This window comes from Exophiala bonariae, assembly GCF_035927105.1.
Source record: "Exophiala bonariae strain CCFEE 5792 chromosome Unknown scaffold_21, whole genome shotgun sequence".
In the NCBI taxonomy this organism is placed as follows: domain Eukaryota; kingdom Fungi; phylum Ascomycota; class Eurotiomycetes; order Chaetothyriales; family Herpotrichiellaceae; genus Exophiala; species Exophiala bonariae.
The window spans coordinates 256,808-277,228 of record NW_027042496.1 but is presented as its reverse complement, the minus strand read 5'-3'; the positions used below and the strand labels follow the sequence as shown (position 1 = coordinate 277,228).

General features: G+C 49.8%; 7 protein-coding genes across 7 annotated transcripts; 5 read left to right on the top strand and 2 right to left on the bottom strand.

The window, feature by feature from the left end:
• Positions 1–715: 715 nt before the first annotated feature.
• LTR84_005667 (uncharacterized protein) lies at positions 716–3,901 on the top strand (the record flags this gene model as incomplete). Its single annotated transcript, XM_064849232.1, has 2 exons — positions 716–2,933; positions 2,994–3,901. 2 exons carry the CDS (start codon positions 716–718, stop codon positions 3,899–3,901), a joined length of 3,126 nt encoding a protein of 1,041 aa, XP_064703935.1.
• A 393-nt stretch (positions 3,902–4,294) lies between these two features.
• On the bottom strand, positions 4,295–5,383 carry LTR84_005666 (uncharacterized protein; the record flags this gene model as incomplete). Its single annotated transcript, XM_064849231.1, has 1 exon — positions 4,295–5,383. One exon carries the CDS (start codon positions 5,381–5,383, stop codon positions 4,295–4,297), a length of 1,089 nt encoding a protein of 362 aa, XP_064703934.1.
• Positions 5,384–6,010: 627 nt separating this feature from the next.
• Positions 6,011–8,542, top strand: LTR84_005665 (uncharacterized protein; the record flags this gene model as incomplete). Its single annotated transcript, XM_064849230.1, has 1 exon — positions 6,011–8,542. The coding sequence occupies one exon, from the start codon at positions 6,011–6,013 to the stop codon at positions 8,540–8,542; it is 2,532 nt and encodes an 843-aa protein (XP_064703933.1).
• A 974-nt stretch (positions 8,543–9,516) lies between these two features.
• Positions 9,517–10,508, top strand: LTR84_005664 (uncharacterized protein; the record flags this gene model as incomplete). The annotated part of the gene is made up of 2 exons (XM_064849229.1): positions 9,517–10,224; positions 10,455–10,508. 2 exons carry the CDS (start codon positions 9,517–9,519, stop codon positions 10,506–10,508), a joined length of 762 nt encoding a protein of 253 aa, XP_064703932.1.
• A 103-nt stretch (positions 10,509–10,611) lies between these two features.
• Positions 10,612–13,209, top strand: LTR84_005663 (uncharacterized protein; the record flags this gene model as incomplete). Its single annotated transcript, XM_064849228.1, has 2 exons — positions 10,612–10,616; positions 11,139–13,209. The coding sequence occupies 2 exons, from the start codon at positions 10,612–10,614 to the stop codon at positions 13,207–13,209; spliced, it is 2,076 nt and encodes a 691-aa protein (XP_064703931.1).
• Positions 13,210–13,988: 779 nt separating this feature from the next.
• On the top strand, positions 13,989–15,512 carry LTR84_005662 (uncharacterized protein; the record flags this gene model as incomplete). The annotated part of the gene is made up of 1 exon (XM_064849227.1): positions 13,989–15,512. The coding sequence occupies one exon, from the start codon at positions 13,989–13,991 to the stop codon at positions 15,510–15,512; it is 1,524 nt and encodes a 507-aa protein (XP_064703930.1).
• A 1,347-nt stretch (positions 15,513–16,859) lies between these two features.
• On the bottom strand, positions 16,860–18,837 carry LTR84_005661 (uncharacterized protein; the record flags this gene model as incomplete). The annotated part of the gene is made up of 6 exons (XM_064849226.1): positions 16,860–17,241; positions 17,342–17,589; positions 17,731–17,868; positions 17,958–18,198; positions 18,289–18,523; positions 18,612–18,837. The coding sequence occupies 6 exons, from the start codon at positions 18,835–18,837 to the stop codon at positions 16,860–16,862; spliced, it is 1,470 nt and encodes a 489-aa protein (XP_064703929.1).
• Positions 18,838–20,421: the final 1,584 nt, after the last annotated feature.

Here is a 20,421-nt window from a genome sequence, read left to right as displayed (position 1 = left end):
GGAGATGGAGTTACGATAATACGAGAGATATTTTTCTTTCCCTGTGCAACGAGGAATGTGATGGTCACGTGTTGGGATTGTCCTGCGTCTCAAGACAAAATGGTTTTGCTGACAATCACTCTCTTAGAAGGCCAGAACCTAACGTTGATGACGGACAATGCTCGTCTCTTGCTACCCTTTGACCGAATGCTCAGAATGATGGTGGACATGCTCTTTCCTGAAGACGTGGATTGCAACATTCCATGAGAGAATGTCTGGTAGCCGATTTCCTTTGTCTACAACTCATCCGCAAACAGTTCTCTACAACAACCCATTCAAGAGCATCATGCCGACATACAGATTCTCCGCATGCATCAATTCATATGCCCATCTAAGATCAATCTATTCATTGTGAAAAGATACCATGTCTGGTCTCAGCCATGGTAGGTCTTCCGCCACACAAGATGCCTTCATTGTTCGTCTCAGCAGCTTCGCCAGGCTCTTCTTTTCAAGATAACCGCAAACGTGATCAGCAACACTATCCAAGTAGCAGATCTATTGTTTTGCTATGCTCCCTTTGTGCCTACTGTACCGCTCATCATTCCTATTCATTCAAGTTCTCGTTGTGTCCTTTCGCCGTCATGTCTCGGACTTTGCTTTCTTTGCATCTAAGTTCTATCTGACTCCCTGACTGTGCCATACGTGCGGAACACGACGGATTGTCTCATACATTATCATGGCCCGAGGGAGAAAAAAGGCGGCTCCGAAGAAGGCTGCACAGAAAGCCACTACGGAGGTTGATGTCACAGGGACTAATGAGGCGCCGCCTCCTGGTGCCCATTCAGGTATAAAGCTGAAGCTGCGCTTTGGACGCGGAAATAACAGCAAGACTGATACAGCATCAGGTACAGCGAATGGACCGCCAAGCACCCAGGCGAATCCCACCAGCAGCGAATTGAGTGCACTCCGCAGATCCCGAAGGAATGGTGATAACAACCGAGAAGGGGAAGGAGAAGAAGAAGATCGCGAAGCTGAACAGGAGGACGTCGAACCGGAGCATGACAGAGATGCCAGCCCAACAACATCTGAAGGACCCGAATTTCAATTGCTCTCGACAGTCCGAGCGATAGACTTGAGCGCCTCACGACGGACCCGCAACACACCTCTGGGCTTCACCAACCCGGGAAATATGTGTTATCGAAACGCGCTGCTGATCACCCTGTTCCACAGTGATAGGATTTTGCAGTGGCTAGAACATCGCTATCTGCAAGCACTCAGGGCCACTGGCTTGAATCTAACGAAATATCAATCTTGGAGACAACCTAAAGTGAGCTCCTGGCAACGTGCCGAGCCTTGGAATAGCACTGCAAAGCGAGTATCTGATGTGCAATACACAGATGTATTCTGTGAATTGCTCTATCTTTCACGAAGATACTGGGGCGACTATAATCAAGTAGTCATGGATGAGGAAATGCTTTCTTTTTGGCGTTTCATACGGCAACAATGTGAAAGATACAGACTGCTGGGTTGTCCACAGTGGCTATCTTGGGAGGACCAAGAAGATTCCTCTGAACTCCTTACTTTCATTATAAACCTGGCAAACTTTCAGCGCGAGAGGCTTCTCAACGGAACAATGTGTCCGAATCTTATGGAAGAGGAACAGGCAAAGCTCTACCATCTTCAAGATCTGGATATTTCCAACATCATTAGCTTCACGAAAACAAAACGTGTGAATTGTATTTATTGCACATCGACTGGTAACACGAAGCGACGAATTGCGGGGACTGATGAGGAACCCATCTGGTCAGTTCCTGTTTTGTTGCCTATTCAACCTGGGCCAAGGAATAAATTCGAACCAGAAGTTGAGTTGATGGAGTGTTTGCGTCGAACCCTGAAATCGGAGTTTGATGAGACCACGTGCGATGCCTGCAGGGGAAAAGACCAATCCATCCAGGATACATTCACCCAGGAAAAGGATAAGATCAACGATGATGACACTCTAAACCAAACCCAGAAAACTTCTGGCCTGAAAAAAGCTAGGACTCTACGAGATCAGGAATTGGATAAATTGAAGAAATACAATGGATATAGATGGGAGAAGGTTGCAAAACTGCCAGAAGTTCTTTTCCTCACACTCACACGATTCCAAAACTTTAACTCGAACAAGAGTAAGGTAGTAGTCAACATCCCTCCAACGCTAAACCTCCGAGGAGTGGTTGAGCACAGAATGCCAACTCCAAAGGAAACTAAGTACCGCATAGTGGGGCTTGTCAGCCATCTTGGTCCGACGCTGAAAGAGGGTCATTATATTACCCAGACGTACTCGACGGAAGAAGGATGGATGGTATTCAACAACGAGGAGGTGAAGAGAACGAACCTAGACGCCATCATCGACGATCAAAAGAAGACGGTAAGAAAGGGGTTCACCCCTTATCTTGTCATGTATGAGAAGATACCCATCCACGAGTTCGACGTCGTCGACGAAGCAGAATCAAATCACGATGCTGGCGATGGAGCAGAACATAACCGTGATTTCGGCAATTTCGGAGCTCCGGTTGCTTCAATTGAAGGACGCCCGACGCGGAAGACACCAAACGAACCAGAAAGTCTTCTTGAGATCGCTGCGACAAGCGTTCCTGGACCTGATGAGGCATACCTGACCGTCAAAGCCGAGATCAACAATACCGTCATTGAGTTCCCAACCTTTGTGCTCAAAGGTCATGCAAACTCAAACCTTCGACTTAGTAAGATCCGATTGGGACTGTTCGACGCGAAATCCAACGTTCACCTTGACGCGAGACAGAAATGGAACTTTTCCGGCAGTTCCAGCGGTTCTTCGAAAAGGACTTCTGACCAGTCTCTAGAGAATGACAATGATGGTGATAATGCCGAGTTCCCAGCAAAACGCACCCGAGGGAATAGTTCCACGACGAGGGGAAGAGTGAGCAGAGGAGGTAAGGTTTTTGAGGAAGATCTACTAGAAAATTATCCCAATTACTGACAGACTAAGGCAGGAGGTATTCTAGCTGGTGATACATCCCCGGCCACAAGACCTCATCCCCCAACTACACATCGTGCCACAACACTAGCCACAGACAACGGAAACAAAACCCCAACCACAGACCATAGAGATGATTCCAGCCCTCTTACACCCTATCATCCGACCTCACCACCAGGAAGTCCTGGCCCAACACATACACCGATATCTCCATCACCATCCTTTTCCGACCCCCCCTCAATCGTGAACCCTTACTTGACTGAGAACGCGACAAACCCGACCCATGATGCAGGTGACGTGCAAGGCCATCGCGACATCTCCCAGGGCACTAGCGGTCCGAACGTCACCGTCGCATCATCTGCACTCGATGCGCATGGAGCACAAGCTCCAGCCGGACTTTGGGGCGATGGGCAGATGGAGGACGACACAGACCCGTTCGCAACGACATGGGAGCACTTACGACTATCACCGACTAGAAGACCGCTCTACTCGCCGGGCAATTCGCTGTTTGTGAATTTCAGCAACAGCCCGCGCTACTGGGAGTCCACTTTCGGGCTTGATAGTCCACGCGTCGGCGACATGCATTCTTTCCACCAACGCAAGCGGAGGCGCATGTCCTACGACAGCCATGGCGACGCAGACAATGAGTTGATGATGGAGTCGAGTCCGTCATCTGCGTCCTCGGAGTTCGGCTATGGCAGCGGGAGATATCACAACGACAGTCCCGTTAGGCCCGCCGCCCGGCCCTTGTATCTCTCCCCGGGCATGGAACCGCATGAGTTGGTGGATCCGCGGGACTTTTATTACACCGACGATGAGGAACGTGGTATTATCCTGGGCATAGATGAGGACGACATGGATATGGGGATGCGATGCGGCATTGGTCCTGAGTCGGTGCCGAGGCATTGGCGTGGTTATCTGTGATTGAGAAGGCTCATGGGGGGATAGAGAAAAGGGGGGCCGACTGGACGGTATAATGGGGAGGAACCTGGGTCCGGGAATCTGGAGTTGGGGGGTTTTGGTTGGGTTTGTTTGGAATCCATAATACCTAGGTATATGTGGTTGTTTTCTTGCTAATTGTTTGGTTGGGTTGGGATAGATATTAAATCACATCCTTCATTATTAGACTTCATCAAATTGGCCGCAGCAGTGTATATGCCAGGTGAGGCATTACTAATGGTTATCATCTGTGGTGGTCTAAATTCTTGTATCTTTGCTACTCAAGAGCTCTGAAGCATTTCTTGTGTAGAAATACATGTAAATGTGATTGGGTATCATAGTCGTGCTGATAGGTAGTTGGGTATTTATAGTAATCTGTTAATCTTTTCTCGGTGACCTCGATCGTGAGCGATGTCGACGATGCTTGTGAGACCTGTGAGAATGCCCATGATCATGACGGTGTCTATGTCGGTAATGATGATGACGGCTATGGCGATGGCTCTCCTTCTCGTTCTCGGGATGGTTCGCATAGCCTTCGTCGAGATCGAATCCATCGAGACTATTCACGTCACTATCTCCTTCAGGATCATCCCTACCTGGATCGGCCCTTTTCCGTTTCCGTCCCTCATCTCGGCTTTGATGCCTGTGAGAAGACGACTTGGATCCGTGACCAAGATCGGCTTCAGCGCCATCTCGCTTTCGCTTTTTCCGCTCTCGGTCCCTCCGCCTGGCCAAGTCCTCCACCTCCCTGAGATCCCTCTCCCGCTGGTCTCGCCACTCCTTGCGCTGTCGCTCCGACTCACGGAGCTGCTTGACACCACGCTTCATCGCTGCAAGCGGGTCGCTGGAAGACATGCGCGCTGCTTGGCGCTCTTTCCTGCGCGGGGATGTTTCGCCCCATGGTTCTTTACTGGGAATATGGGAGGATGGGTGGGTTTTGTTGCTGGTGCTGTACCATGGTACGTCGCTCGCGCTAGAGCCGTGGGCGGCGGCGGAAGTCAGATAAAAGTGTGAGGGGTTTGAGTCCGGTTTCTCGTTTGACGGTTTTTGTTTCTGATCTTGCTCTGCGTGGTTGGGAATGAGAGAGATGTGGCCGTTTGCGTCAGTGATTGAGTGGTCTTGAGATTTCGCCGGTGTTGGAAATTTATTGCCTCTGGAATTGGACGTGAGCCCTTTCTCTGTCTGAGCCTGCGCCAGTCGAATCTCCAAATCGGTGTCATCTTCACCTGGAAGTTTTCTCTTCTTCGGAACGTGTGGTCTTGAGAAATCCTCCGGTCTTGATTCATGGAGTGTCGGGTCCCGCTCACCGCGCAGAATAGCTAGCCGATCCGAGGCCTCATCTTGTCTTTGACGACGCTCTTCTTCTTGTTCTCGCTTATGAGCCTCGGCTTCGTCCTGCCGAACCTTTGCGATGCTTGCAGGGTTGTAAACGTTCCATGATTTCTTGCCGAGGAGGTGGAGGGGCATGGCGAGGAAGAGTAAGGAATTGTAGGAGGTGATCGTCCTCCTGTCAAGAGAGGAAATTCATCGACGTCACAATGGCCACGATCACTCCCGGTGTTGCTTCGCTAGGATCGAGAGGAAGAGGTGGAGTGTGGGGAAAGGGTGCAGCGAACGCTCGAGGCTGCAACCTGCCGGAGCCCTCTCTGAGAGCCTTGCCAAGATCCACGCCAGCCTCGTCAGTGTCGACCGGTTATTCTTCCGGATACAGCTAGCGTATGTCTGATGGATACACGTGACACACCGCCTTCGTCATCTCGCTGGGCAGTAACCTTCGACGACTCGGGGCGGGACAGTCTGGGTTTCAGTACTCGAGCCTCACTCTCAGCCCCATGGCAGGGACAGAACAGGTTTCATTGAGTTCGTTCCTATAAACTCCTGAGGTGGCTTCTTGTTCTTATTTCCACGCCGCATCCACCACAAATTGACGATCTATTCAAGGCAGCCGCCCTCCTCACACCTTCCGTACCTGCACATCTGTCCTCACCATCCCTTCCGTTAGGTCGCAGGCGGCCGCCATTCTTCTGATCGCTGATAATCCCCCTTCGCCTCCTCTCAATACGAAGTCCTCCATCTCACCCCTACACCTTCGCCATGTCTTTCCTCAACAGAAACAACCTCTTCAGCGGAGGTCAAGCGCCACAACGTGACCCATACGGCCAACCTCCTTCACAATCTCCCAACAGACGCCCACCAGGAGGCGGCGGCGGCGGTGGTGGTGGACCATATGATACACCCATGAGCGGTGGCTATGGCTATGATCAACCAAGGCAACAGCAGCCTAGTTATGGAGGAGGCCCTGGACTACCGTCCCGCGGCGCGCGACCTCCCGGAGGTCAGCAGCAGCACCAGCCAAGCCGATCCGGAGGTGGTGGTGGTGGAGGTGGTGGCTATGGCCAAGTGCTGACCTTACAGCCTGCAAAAAGTCCAGACAACACCTACACCTTCCGCAACTTGGTCGCCGTGTCCACGAGAGATCTCCCTCCTTCAAGGGATGGAAATGATATTCTTCTCATCATCAATCAGGCCTATGTTGTGTCAGCCCGTCCACTAGATAACTTCCCCCCCGGCACCATCGGTCTTTCTGAACCTCAGAGGTCCTGGATGGGTGTTGCCTTGACCGATCAAATTCAGGCCGAAGTTTACGATGCATTCAAGAGTGGAGATCAAGCATACATCGGTTCTGCCGATATTGAGATCGGATTTGCTAGCACGCGGAAAATCACAGAAACACCCTACGACCAAGATGAACTGGCTAAGGAAGTGACCAGGTTATTTGGCAATCAGATGTTTGCACCTGGTCAAAGGTTCTTGATGGATTTGAAGAGTATTCCACTGAATCTCACCATCAAGACTGTGCAACTGGCGGATTTCAGTGAAAAGGCTGCCGCCGTCACTTCTGATCCAATGGCCAGAGGTATTCTCACTCCACAAACACAAATCAACTTCTTCAAAGATACAAAGACAGCCATCAATCTGAAAGCTTCCAGTCGACGACCGGCAGCCAACTCCATCATCGCAGCTGACTTCAAATTTGAGGATATGGGGATTGGTGGACTTGATGCCGAATTTGCTACAATATTCCGGAGAGCCTTTGCGAGTCGTGTTTTCCCACCTGGATTGGTGGAAAAATTGGGCATTCAGCATGTCAAAGGTATTCTACTTTACGGCCCTCCGGGTACTGGAAAGACGCTCATCGCTCGACAAATTGGAAAGATGCTCAACGCTCGAGAACCGAAAGTCATTAATGGTCCAGAAGTCTTGAACAAATTTGTCGGTCAATCCGAAGAGAATATTCGAAAACTATTCGCCGACGCCGAGAAAGAATACAAGGAGAAAGGAGATGAATCGGGTCTGCACATTATCATTTTTGATGAATTGGATGCAGTTTGCAAACAAAGAGGCAGTGGTGCCGGTGGTGGTACAGGCGTGGGTGATAGTGTGGTCAATCAATTGCTTTCCAAGTTGGATGGTGTCGATCAACTCAACAATGTCCTTCTTATCGGTATGACCAACCGAAAAGATATGATTGACGATGCTCTCCTACGTCCTGGCCGTCTGGAACTTCATATGGAAATCTCTCTTCCTGACGAATTCGGCCGATCCCAAATTCTCAAAATCCACACCAAGCGCATGTTGGATAACGGTGTATTGGACACTGATGTCGATATTGCGGAACTTGCAGCACGGACTAAAAATTTTTCCGGTGCCGAGATTGGAGGTTTGGTCAAGGCGGCCACCTCATTTGCATTTAGTCGACATGTCAAAGTCGGCACATACGCAGGGATTACTGACGACGTCGCGGACATGAAGGTGAACCGAGGAGATTTCATCAAGGCACTTGACGAAGTGAAACCTGCTTTTGGTGTGTCAGAAGAAGAATTGACGAATTGCATTCGAGGTGGCATCATCCAATATTCGCCCCAAGTCAACTGGATGCTTGACGAGGGCCAACAGCTCGTCAAATTGGTTCGAGAATCAGCTCCACTTGTGTCTGTCTGTCTTCACGGCCCTCCAGGATCCGGCAAGACTGCATTGGCAGCTCAGATCGCCATTGACTCTGGTTTTCCCTTTATTAAACTGGTCAGCAATAAAGACACTCTAGAAATGAGCGAACTCCAAAAGATATCCTATTTGAACCGCATATTCATGGATGCACATAAAAGTACCACAAGTGTGGTGGTCATCGACGACATTGAGGAGTTTTGTGAATGGACACCGGTCGGACCGCGTTTCAGTAACCCCATTCTCAAAACTTTGGCGGCACTTCTGAGAAAGTCACCTCCACCCGGCCGCAGTCTCCTAATCATAGCCACAGCAACCGATCGAGGGGTCCTTCAGCAACTTGATTTCTGGCGCCACTTCAACAACAACATTCATGTTGCCAATGTTCGGACCTATCAAGAACTGGAGGTCATTATGAAAGACTCCAAGGTCTTTGGACAGGGTGACATTGGTCGAGCAACTGCAGAGATCAAGTCGACGACCGGTAACAATGAGGTGGGCGTCGGCATCAAACACGTCTTACAAGCACTTGAGATTGCCAAGTTGAATAACGATAGGGTTGAGTCGTTTGCTGCAACGCTCTCAAGGTCGATTGCGGAGAGAGGTGACAGTTATCATTAGGTAGTGCGCCGTGGATAAAATAGCCATTACTACTGAATATAAAGAATAGATTAGATTGGAAAATCGACATACGCTAAACCCGTCATACATGCGTAATGAATATGTCTCTCAGATAATAAGGCATCATACTGCACAGTCAAGAGGCGTAGACTCTCCCTCCAGACAGACATTCCCTATCCCGGGCCTCTCCAATGTATCTCTTAGCCGCCTAAGTCATATGTATCAGAAGTATTCTTATGCTCTATGAACTTGGTACTGAGAATCCTCCCAGATAATAAATAAGATATGATGCTACCTATGCGTAGGTAATAAAGAGGCATGGATTCCCTTCTCCCAAGCAGGGAACCCACCTCGCCTCGGCACTTGATAGTGCTACCAAGATGCAATAATAGCTTTGATTTTCGCAAAGAATACCACCCACTGTGGGGAAGGAGGGGTTCCAGGCTACCAAGTATGCCCCGGTACATATCCGTGTTCGTTTCTGTAGGGCCCTCTTGTTCAAACTGATGAATTAGCTATCGAGGGACATGAGTCTTCTCGCGTAACGTAGGCTATGCATAGGAGCCGAAGAACAATAAATATATAATCATTCCCCTCTTCATTGCTACGACCTTATGAACCCAAGTCCTCTTCACGTAAGCTTCATCCGAAATCAAAAGCCCCTCTGTTCATTACGACCGGAGAACATCCACCACAGGCCCACTAGAAACCCCCTCCTCCATATCATATAGTTGCCCTCCCCCACAATCTCATTTAGACTTTCAGGAATATACCCAGAAAGGCTGGCCAACTGGTTCCATAGCGCATCCACTCCTTCGACGCCATCCCCGAACAAGCCGTCCCTAAAGGGTCCGAGGCCACGGGATCGTTCCAGAAAGGCATTTATAAAGTCGTGCTGAAGTAATGGACCGAGCTAAAATGCTTCTCAACCACATCTCTGGACCGGGCATTTCATCGACATCACCACCACAACCATGGCCTCGTCAGATTCTCAGTCGGCGCCCACCACTGGCGCCAACAGTAGTTCCGCATCCACACCACCCAGCAGCGGCAGCGGTACCGGCAGCAGCACGAATCCCTCACCATTCGCCCACGGCGTGTTCCTCCCCAACGGGGCCAACAGCGACCCGCCACTGCCCGCGAATGACCCAACAATAGGCTACAAGCTCAACCACTTCATGCTGCGGATCCGCGAGCCGAAGCGCACGATGCACTTCTACATCGACCTGATGGGGATGCGCACCGTCTTCACACTCAACGTGGGGCCCTTCACCATCTACTACCTGGGCTATCCGCAGACCGAGGTGCATCGCGCCGACGTGCCCAAATTCGGCCTCGACACCGCCATGAACCTGCAGAGCACGCTGGGGCTGCTGGAGCTGTATCACGTGCATGGCTCCGAGAAGCAGCCCGACGGCTATTATCAGACGGGCAATAGCCCGCCGAATCTGGGCTTTGGCCATTTGGGGTTCACGGTCCCCGATGTCAAGGGCGCTTTGGACCGCTTGAAGGCTGAGGGGGTGGAGGTTGTTAAGGATTTAGGGGAGGTCGGCCTGAGGAGTATTCCCATTTCCGAGTGGGAGAATGAGAGGGGTGTTGGTCAGGAGGAGGTTGGCACGGCCACTGAGATCCATAAGGAGTATAAAAAGGTGTTTTCGAAGATCGCTTTTGTCAGAGATCCGGTAAGTGAAATGTTGGGGTTGTTCTTTTTTTTCTTTTTGACCGTGTGTGCATTTGCATATATCTTGTTTGTCGTGCTGTGTGCTTTTCATGTCTTGATGCATTGTACTCTCCTGCTGATGCCCTCTTTGTTCCCCGTGCTTTTGCCAATCCATGCATTGTCGAATTTGTGAGCTGCTTCTTCTAGTGTTTCTCCAAGCCGTATCGTGTGACAAGGCTGACTTCTGACTAGGATGGATATATTGTCGAACTGGTGCCACAGAATGTCGATCCTCTAGATCCTTGAGTACTCCTTTTCATGTAGCGATATCCACGGTACAAAGGTTTATTGTTCTCCAATGATAGAAACTGTAAAGGTGTCAATGCCAATGGTTTTTCTAGTTTCCTAGATGATGTGAGTCCATACCTTTCTGTGCTTTTGTCTTCAGCCTCGTGTGCCCCTGAGTGGCTTTCTTATCAATCTCCAGCACACTGATCCCCCCCTGTGATGCTACAGCTACATCTGCATTCAGTGTCCTGTTTGGAGACTGTGGTACCTCCACTCCGCTGTTTTTATCCTTCCCACACCCAGTTCACAAGTTGAGGGCGGTGTTGGATGCTGTTCACCTCCAGCCACGATCATGATGTCGCTCAACCGTCCTCCCACCGCGGCCATTTGCCTTTATGCTGAGCTCATGTTCTCGTACACTATCCTCCCCCCTCTCGCGTACTCCTGTCGATGCATGACTCAAGACAGTTGTCACGCCGTTGCTTTAGGTCTAGCCTCGCCGTCCACCCTTCCTGCCGCTGTGAAGTGATTGAGAAAATCTCAACTCTCGTAGATCCATCTGGCGATTTGTGCTGATTTCATTTCGTATCTTGTTCACGACTCCGTCGCTCCTGCTCCTCCAGGCTTTGTCTCTCCTATCTTCACGAGAATAGATGGTCCTTTACTCGAGGCCATCTGCAAATCCTTGAGCATGTCGTTCTCCAATGGAGCAGATGAGCCAGATGCTGGGCTAGGCAATCCCATCCACCCAGATCTCTGGATTCTGCCGAACGATTTCGATGCTTTTTTGGCTGAGGTGGATCAAATTCGTGCTGAATCAAATGATTTTATACACGGGTATATGAACGCCCAGTATGGTCATCAGCCTCCTTACTTTTTTGTGCCGAATCCTCCAGTCAATCTTCTTCATCTATACCCACTTCCACTCCATTCTCTTCGTCCATACCCTCACGGTGCATTGGACCCCCGACTCTTCAACCCTCCTCAACCTGCTCAGCCTGTTTGGCAGCATCCTCAGCCTTCATTCCACGCACAACCATTCTATCCAGCCCGCAATCTTCCCCTCTTTCAACCTCTACCGCAAGATCAGAACCATCCGATTTACTTCCCTCCATTGCCTCTCCATGTGGGTTTGCAACGCCGTGACCATCTCATTCGACTGCCCGATGAACTCCTTCGCAAGGTGGCCGGATACCTATCCTTCGAAGATCGCGAGAGTCTCATGAAAACTTGCAAGAAACTGAAAAATTCCACCCAGGGCTTGACTGTGGCCCATATCAACTGGGTGAACACCGAGAATCAAAGCAGAAGACATCGTCCCACGCGCTTCCCCCAGAGATCACTTGAGCTTGTTCGAGTTCATGACGGCAAAATTCTTGGAGATCTCCTTGATCCAAGTCACTCTGCAGGTCCAGGGAGCATTCCAGTGGCAGGATCGCTCGCCAAATATGTTGTCAAGCTCGAAATGGGAAGTGTCTGCCCGGATAAATGCAAGCACGATCCCGACTGCAAGGTCTGCAAGGTTGAGTGCGATCATTCTCCCTGCGGCTTAAGCTATCGCCTATTCAGTCAATTCTCAGGCCTCAAAGATCTCATCATTGATGTTGATCTATTCAAAGGAACGTTAAAAGATCTGAGATTACCCGAGAGACTACAGGCATTACGACTGTACGCCCTCAAAACTCAGCAGCGCCTCAAATTCTGTCGAAGTCTTTGTAACCTCAAACATGATAACTTGAGGAAGTTAAGTGTTTCCACGCTGAATATCGGCTGGTCATCGGAAAGACTGCGTATGAGTGACCCCACCTCCGCGGATGAAGACAAGCTTCACCTGCCACGTCTCCACTCACTGGCATTTCTACACGTTCAAATAAGAGCATCCGTTTTGAAGATCCTCTTCTGGCAATGGAGGAATGTTAAGAAAGTCTGGTTCAAACACATACCAGACAGCGATCGAGCCAAGCCTACACCTAGAGTTCCCGATAATGATTCATTGGATCTCACCGTGTTTGGAACAATTCTGGAATCAATGAAGACATCTCTGGAAGAACTCTACATGATCTTCCATTTGCCGTTGAGACATGCTGATGAGCCAATCCCAGTGCCTGGTATCTTACCTAGTCTCAGCGACTTCTCGAAGCTCAGACTGCTGAGCATTGACCCCGCTGTTTTCGTGGGTGTAGAGACTTGCAGCATGGCTGCTGATCCTGCCCTGACATATACTGGTGCCGCAACATTTGCACAGTATCTCCCTGACAGCCTAGAAGAATTAGTCATCGTTCTCAACCTGGAGCAGACCAATCGAAATCCTCTGGTGCATTACAGATCGGATCTGATCGAGGGGATATTGGTTGACAGATTGACCAACGATAAGTTTCCACATCTGACTGACATACGCATCCTGGAAGACATTTTCTATGTGCCAAATAAAAGATGCGATACCCCTGGCAATCCTGGGCTGGCAGCACAAGTTCAGCCGCAGAGCCATGTCCACTGCTATGTAGATCACTCTACTCTTCTTCCTAGTACACAAGATCCTGAGGAATCAGCGCAGCTCGACAAACTGATGAGTCTTTGCATAAATACAGGCATCCTTCTGTGGCGCTTGCGGTCGCCCAGAGCTACGCAGAACATCATACAGTATTCGAAGTGGCTTCATACCCATGCTGCCCCTTTTCAGGGAGATTCTTCCTGGATCTACCCTGTCGAACGTTTCTAAAAGGACCAGAATTGACACAGAGCTGAAATCTGCATCTAAATACTGCAGAGGTATACTACCGATGACAGCTCTCCTCTTGTGCCAGCGTTTGGTTCAGACAGTACCAGACTCTAGGATTTTGGATAGAGTTTGGAAGAGGCCGTGTGAGGACATCTTTCAAGATGCAGTATCAAGACTAAGGTTGGACGTGATTCACAAGCACTCCCAAATCACAGAATGCATTGACTCACCAACGGACTGTGGGAGTACAAATCACCACTCCATGAGAGAACGAGAAATAAAAGCCTTGCTACTTCATTATCGTGTACAGAGTTCATCAAACACTCTCCGCTTTGTCAACACCAGCAGGTAGAAAATGAATACATTGAGTTACGCACTCATAAACATGGTTCTTCCTTTTACCGTTTCTATAAAGCATATGCCCACGAACTCTTTGTAATCGTGCTCACCAGCTTGACCGTGTTCTTTTCTCAACGCGAAACTCCAGGCAGTTGTCACTCCGTTGTGTTAGATCTAGCCTCGTCGACCACCCGCGTCGACTGATGATGTCGCCGCTGCCGCAGCAGTCGCCGAGACTACACGAGTCGCCGAGCCCACCCACAGAAGTGATGAAGATCTTTGTCCTGCAGTCAATCTAGCTCTTGGTCTTTCCTTCAATCCGTCTCTCTCATCCAGTGGCATGTTCTCAATCTCATCTTTCATTGGATTCCTCTCTATCCCTTTATTTTCAAGCTCGAACATCCTCTCAAGCGCCTCGCTACTGGGGCATTGTCTGCATCATGTCGATCCCCATTGATTACGAGATTCTGAATAACGCCTTTCCGAGCCCAGGGGGCCTCATGCCAATTACCATCGATCCAGAGCTCCTGAGTGAGATCTTTCCAAGCCCACAGACCTTGACGTCGATTCCGGTTGATCCCGAGATTCTGGATGATGCCCTTCCAAGCTCAGAGAGGCCAGAGGAGACGGCAAGAAAAGCCCTCGCAATGTTGGCTCAAAACAGCACACCTCCACAAATTGTGATCACTACGAGCGCAGGCTCTTCCTCGAACAGTACATCGCCCATCCTCAAGCTCCGGTCTAAACACCTTCTCCACCTCACCAGACACCTGGCCTTCCAAGACATCCTAAGTCTGATAAAAACCTGCAAGTACATTTACGAGGCTATCAAAGGCGCTACTGTTGAACGAGTCCACTGGGCGCCTGGCAAAGAGTATCCTACTGTATTCTCGCCGGACGATTTGATCAAAGTGGTAAATGGTGGGTTTCTTGCGAACATTACACTTGCACCGAAGCCAGCGAGCTATAGCGGTTTCCCAGTACCAGGGCCTCACGCCGAGCATGTGATGAAGCTCTATATGGGAGCGTTTTGCCAGGCCAACTGCGACCATACTGCAGCCTGCGGTCTCAGCTACAGACTTTTCCGACAGCTGATTGGCCTCAAAGATCTGACCATCAATATGGATCTCTTCAAGGGACACTTCGACGCCTTGATACTCCCCGTGGGGCTCTTGACCCTACGATTGTATGAGGATAGGTACAGTCTCACTCGGAAGAAGGTCTGTCAGACATTGAGCCACATCCGCCATGCAAAACTTCGCCATTTGAGCCTCACAAACATCAATCTACGCCAGTGGACCACGCATGACCTTGATCTCCGTGTCGTCTCCATTGGAAACGCACTGAACTTTCCGGCGCTTGAAACATTGGCATTGCACAACGTGAGTGGCAGAATGTCTGTGCTCTGGGCCTTATTCAACGTCTGGAGGAATGCAAAGAAGTTGTGGTTCGATCATGATCTGAAATTCCCCGGCATAGTGAACCCCGACCCAAACGACCGCTTCGACTTCGCCAGATTTCCAGACGTCTTACTGCCACTCAAAGACACACTGGTCGAGTTGTATCTGACACACGTACCTGAAGATCATCCAAATGTTCTGATTCCAAACTCATTTCCCGGTTTGATTCGCCATCTCCACGACTTCTCAAACTTGAAGCGCCTGTCAATCGACCCAGCTCTGTTTATTGGCATCCACGTCTGTCCCCGATTCCCTCTTCCTCTCACGGGCCTTTTCCGCGGAACTGGAGCCTTTGCAGGTGTACTACCGACCCAACTGGAGGTATTGGCATTGATCATCAACCGAGAGCAAGTGCAGCGAGTGGCGCTGCCCGCCTACCGATCAGAACTCGTTGAGTGCATCCTTGGTCCTCGCAGACAGGAGATGGCATTCATGAATTTGAAGAGACTGGATCTCGTCGAAGATATCTATTATGCGCCAGGCAAGAAGTGTAAGACAACTTAGGAGGTTGAAAGCATTGATATTCCGTTTGCGGACGGCCATCAGCATTGCTACACTGTTTTCGACTTGTTTCAGGCTTCGGACTCGCCTGCCGAGACACAGAGACTATTGAGACAAGAGTTTGAGTGTGCTACGTTGGGTATCGAGTTTGATATATGGTGGAGAGATGTGTTTGTCCCTAGAGTCAGCCATCGTGGGCACTATGCTCCTCGTCAAGGCGCGGGTTATTCTGAATGGATGTGTCCTCCCGGCTTCTGATGTACTCTACTCTTCATGGAGATTGTAGGCAGTTGAAGTCTTGGAAACTCCAATTCTGGGTCTGGTAAGTTGGAAATTGTGGCATGATATGATATCAAAGCACCAGTGTTTGAATGATGAATCAACTGTAGGACTATGGGTGCTCATCAAAGTCATGTGTCATTGAAACGAATCAATGCTTCATTATGTACAGAGTCAGTCTACACAGTCAGTCTACAGAGTCAGTCAAACGTCTTTCTTCTCCACAATAGAGCAGAAAGAGCATGAATCAAATGAATTGCAAACTCATCAGAATGCAGCCTTTCTGTAGCAGCTTTGTTAGAAATATTCCCAGTAACCTCTAAATTTCTCCCTCGCAAAGGCTGAGATTTCTCGCATTAAACAAATAGAACTTCCAGAGCTGGTACTTGCATACCTTACTTTCCGGACAGCTGCCCAGTGTTTCAATGGTTGTGGATGTCGTGCGGTTAGTCGAAGCCCTGTAGATAGCAATTCTAATCTACATCTGCTCATAATGCTACTAAGATCTGAGATATCGTAATCCTGGTGAGGGGCACTGAAACACACTATGGAAAGAGGAAAGTCCAGTCGTATAGCGAGTGCAGGCAAAGAGGCATACTTACTTGTACAATAGCTTCTTGCATTGTTCACGAGGCCTTGACTTCCCGTTTCATGAGATCGAGAAATGACCTTGATCTCTGGTTCTGAATCTACATTCTTAATAGAGCTGATGTTGCTGGGCAACCTAAAGGAGCTCAACCAACCGATAAGGATTGCATAAGCCTGTCACTGGAATTGACACGGAATGAGAGACTCGCTTTAACCTTCACGAAGAATCGAACAAAGACTATGCTGCGCACAAAGAACCGTCGGCGAAAGGTCAAAGGCATAGTTCCCCCAGTTCCACCCACCTAATGTCTCTGAGTCTGAGAAAGAATTATCAGTCATACAAGGTGCCACCCCTGCTAGGATGTATCAATACTGCCTACCTCGTACATGAAGACAAGCAACGACCGATAACAGTCAGGCCGCAAAACAGACACACTTTTAGATTTACCACAGACATCTTCGCTCAACCATTCCACAGCTCGATCAATACTGTTTCTGCATCTCCTTCTTCACCTCTGGGAAGTCAGGTACAATGGGATGCTGGTTTGCGTCCTGCCCAGCAATGGGTGGTGCGATATACTCCTTGCGACCCGCCTTGTGGACACGGCCGTTGATGATGATGACGTTCAACTTGTCGTGGTCTTGCAACACAGCCAAGTCGTCCAGGGGCCGCCCATCGACAAGGATACAGTCGGCGAGGTTCCCCGGTTTCAGCTGGCCCATCTCGTGGGATTGCATAAACAGTTTGGCCACACCATAGGTCGCCGAGATGATGGCTTCGTGTGCTGTAAAGCCTAGCAGCTTTTGGAAGTGCACGAGATCGCGCGCGTATGTGCCGTGAGGTGTCCATGCAAAGCCGTAGTCTCTGTGAGAGAGGAATTAGTCCATATGCCTTGGAGGGGTAACTTGGTTTTGCATGATAGGTCGTCGACCATACCAGGCCGGAACAGAGGCTGGAGACTCACCCGCCAGGCAGCACAACAATGCCACGTCTGTGCATTTCTCGGAGTCCGCGGATAGCGGCCTCAAGCTCCTTTTTGTACCCTACCTGCTCAGCTTTCTCATGTGTGTAGCCGAATGCGGCAGCTTCGTTTAAAGTGGCAACCAGCCAGTTGATGCCTGGCGCGACAATGTGCCGCGTCTTCGCGGCTTCGAGCATGTCCATTCCCTCTTCATCGATATACGAGGCATGGTAAATTACGTCAACTCCGTGCTGTAGTGATAGAAGTAAGTCTTACGTCTAGTTTGCCAGGGTATTGGTCGTGGTGGAAGGGGCAAGATACTACTGTGCAAGGAAAGACTTCGTGGTCTATTACAAGTAGGCAGGGTCACAGTGTCGAGAGGATCGACTGACCTTGATACACATCTTCACCGAGTCTCGAGCGCGTGCATGCGCACATAGTCTCTTTCCGAGCTTATGACCCTCGTCAACGCATGCCGCCGTTTCTTCATCCGTAAAGTAGCAGTCTTGGGCCGAGCGAATCTCGGTAATCTATGAGAAATCTAATGGTTAGAGGAGGATTGCGCTCTGCCCATCTTGCAGAAAGGATGAAGCCAAAGGAACTGTTGTTGCAGACAAACCTCTTCTCCAGACATGGACAGCTTAATATTATCGACATCGAGTTTGACATGATGCCGGATCACCTCTCTCATCTCATCAGGTCCGTCAGCAAACGCCGTGATTCCGGCGACCAGGTCACCGTTACGGCGGGCCATTTCTTTGCCATTGGCCAGGTAGCGCGGTCCAGGGATGTCGCCTGCGTTGATTGCGTTGCGGATCACGACGTCCAGCCGTTCTTTAGCTGATGCCGCACCGAAACACCTATTTTGGAAGATATATTAGCCAAGCCTACCTCGGTACAGATCACAAGACTAAAAGGAGTCCCGTCATAGTCGGTTTAGCTCGACTTACATTGTATAGCCAGAGTCAATATAGCACTGGGCGCTCCGCGCAGTTAGAAGTACATGCTCCTCAACTTCGAGATCGCCCAGTCGGTTTAAGTCACCTCCATTCCACGTAAAGTGTGTATGTGCATCGCCGAGACCTGGCATGAGGGTCCTCCCTCGCCCGTGAAAAATCCGGACCTTTGGGTTCTTCACCAGCTCGTCCTTGATGGGGACTTCGCCAACGAACTTGATGCGTTTTCCTTGGCGGAAAAATTAGAACTTGTGATCATCTTCCGTGGGCGCGTGCTGTAGTTGAAATAACGACTAAGTTGGGATTGTCCCACTCACCTTCAATGTAGACGTCACCACGATATGGCAGTTTTCCGGTTGCCTCGAGGATGTTTACGTCCAGAAACAGAATCTTGGAGTCCATGTGAGTGCCGAGGATGTCGTACTGCTTCGGTTGAAGATCTGATGGAAAGTTGACAGCATCAATGCTTGCGATGTTCCGTGGCGGACCATCATAGGATTCGAATGATGCTGCTGGAGAGGTCCAGGACTCCGAGGACTCCATGATTCGAGCGGGCGCCATCTCCAGGCTTAGGATAGTATTTACGGGGTCGCGGTGGTAAATTGACTAGGTCAATAACTGTACGCCCAAAGACTGAGAGAAAGGAAGCAGAATGATGGATAAGCACTTAGTATGTCGTGGGTGATGGAGATGGCAGCTCTTAAAAGCACGACTCCTCTTTCTCTGGAACCTCCAGATATATGCTCGTATCGCATGCTGAAGGGTACATGAAGGAAGATGTACACGTTACGATGATGCTGCACGAGCATTGATTCCACAGCTAGTCTAGATCATTGCATGGTTCCAGGTGGAGAACAATGCATGATTCTCGATCCAGCTTAGATCTCCCCGCCTTGAAGTTCGGGATGGAGTGGCGGAAATTTAAAGCATGTTTGCGGAGGACAGTTGGTGGCCTCAGAGCCGTCTTTCTCCGCAAAAGTCCGTCATTACTTGTTTTCATGGCAACCCTGACGTGACTCGGATGAGATGAAATGCGGTGGCATACTGGCACATCATCCATTCGATCAGCTGAACAGACTTCAAATTAAGACTATAGCTCTTGCACGTGCCCAAGGTATTAACTGCGCGGCAGTTAGGTCCTCAGCCCTGTTCTCGTTTGTGCCAACAACGCTTCTGAAGCGCCTCTGGAGACTACCATATCCTCCCCAGCAGCATCAAGCAAAGATCCTTCCTGTCAAGAGAATTCATATCGTCTCAAACTTCAGAGAAATAAGGCATGGGGTGGCTGAAGCTAGCTCGACAAACATACACGCAGGAAAATCCCTCCGGTCAAGAAGTTCCCAATAAAGGGACTTTTGAGCACGCAGAGAACGTCAGATGGGTTTGTTCTCAACACGCACAATCTCCAGAAGTATCTAGACGCCCGCTGAAGGCAATCACAAAGCCTTATCCCCGTGTTCCCGAAACAGTGCCTGACAAAGATTTGCCATTCATTCCTGCAGCCCAGGTTTTGGGCAGGAGAACAACAGCTTCTGGCGACTCATCCCTTTCTGCATCGACGGGCATAGAAGACGGGCTCAAGCAATCAAGCCGTGAGATCTGGATAGTAGTGGACGATTTAGTCTATGACTGCACAGATTTCATCCATGAACATCCAGGAGGCGAGCAAGTCATATTGAGCTTCGCTGCGGAAGATTGCTCGTGGCAATTTTGGCGATTTCACGGGAAAGGCGACATGGAACAGTATGGACGTCCACTCCGAGTTGGACGCACTAGTGGCGTCAAGAATAGATTTGCCGAGCCGGTACGTTATGTTGGGCTCTCTCGACTAGGAGACGATGACTGGTGATAGATCTAGAGACTTTTGAAAAGAGTTTTATACCTTTCGTTCTTAGAAATGGGGTTCAAAGATGCGAAGATGTTTAAACTATTACATGCAGACTGACAAAGGAGTCTCGTGGAATGGGAATGCTCATTTGCTGGTAGTCAAACTCCAAGGCCTCACTATGTCTTGTGACACACGTGGTTACTATGGTCTTGTGCTCGCAAGCAAGGACATTTCCTTTCTCCCCTTGCTCCTCCGCACTCTTCTATCAGCCTCGACATCAAGACTTTTGGACATTCTGG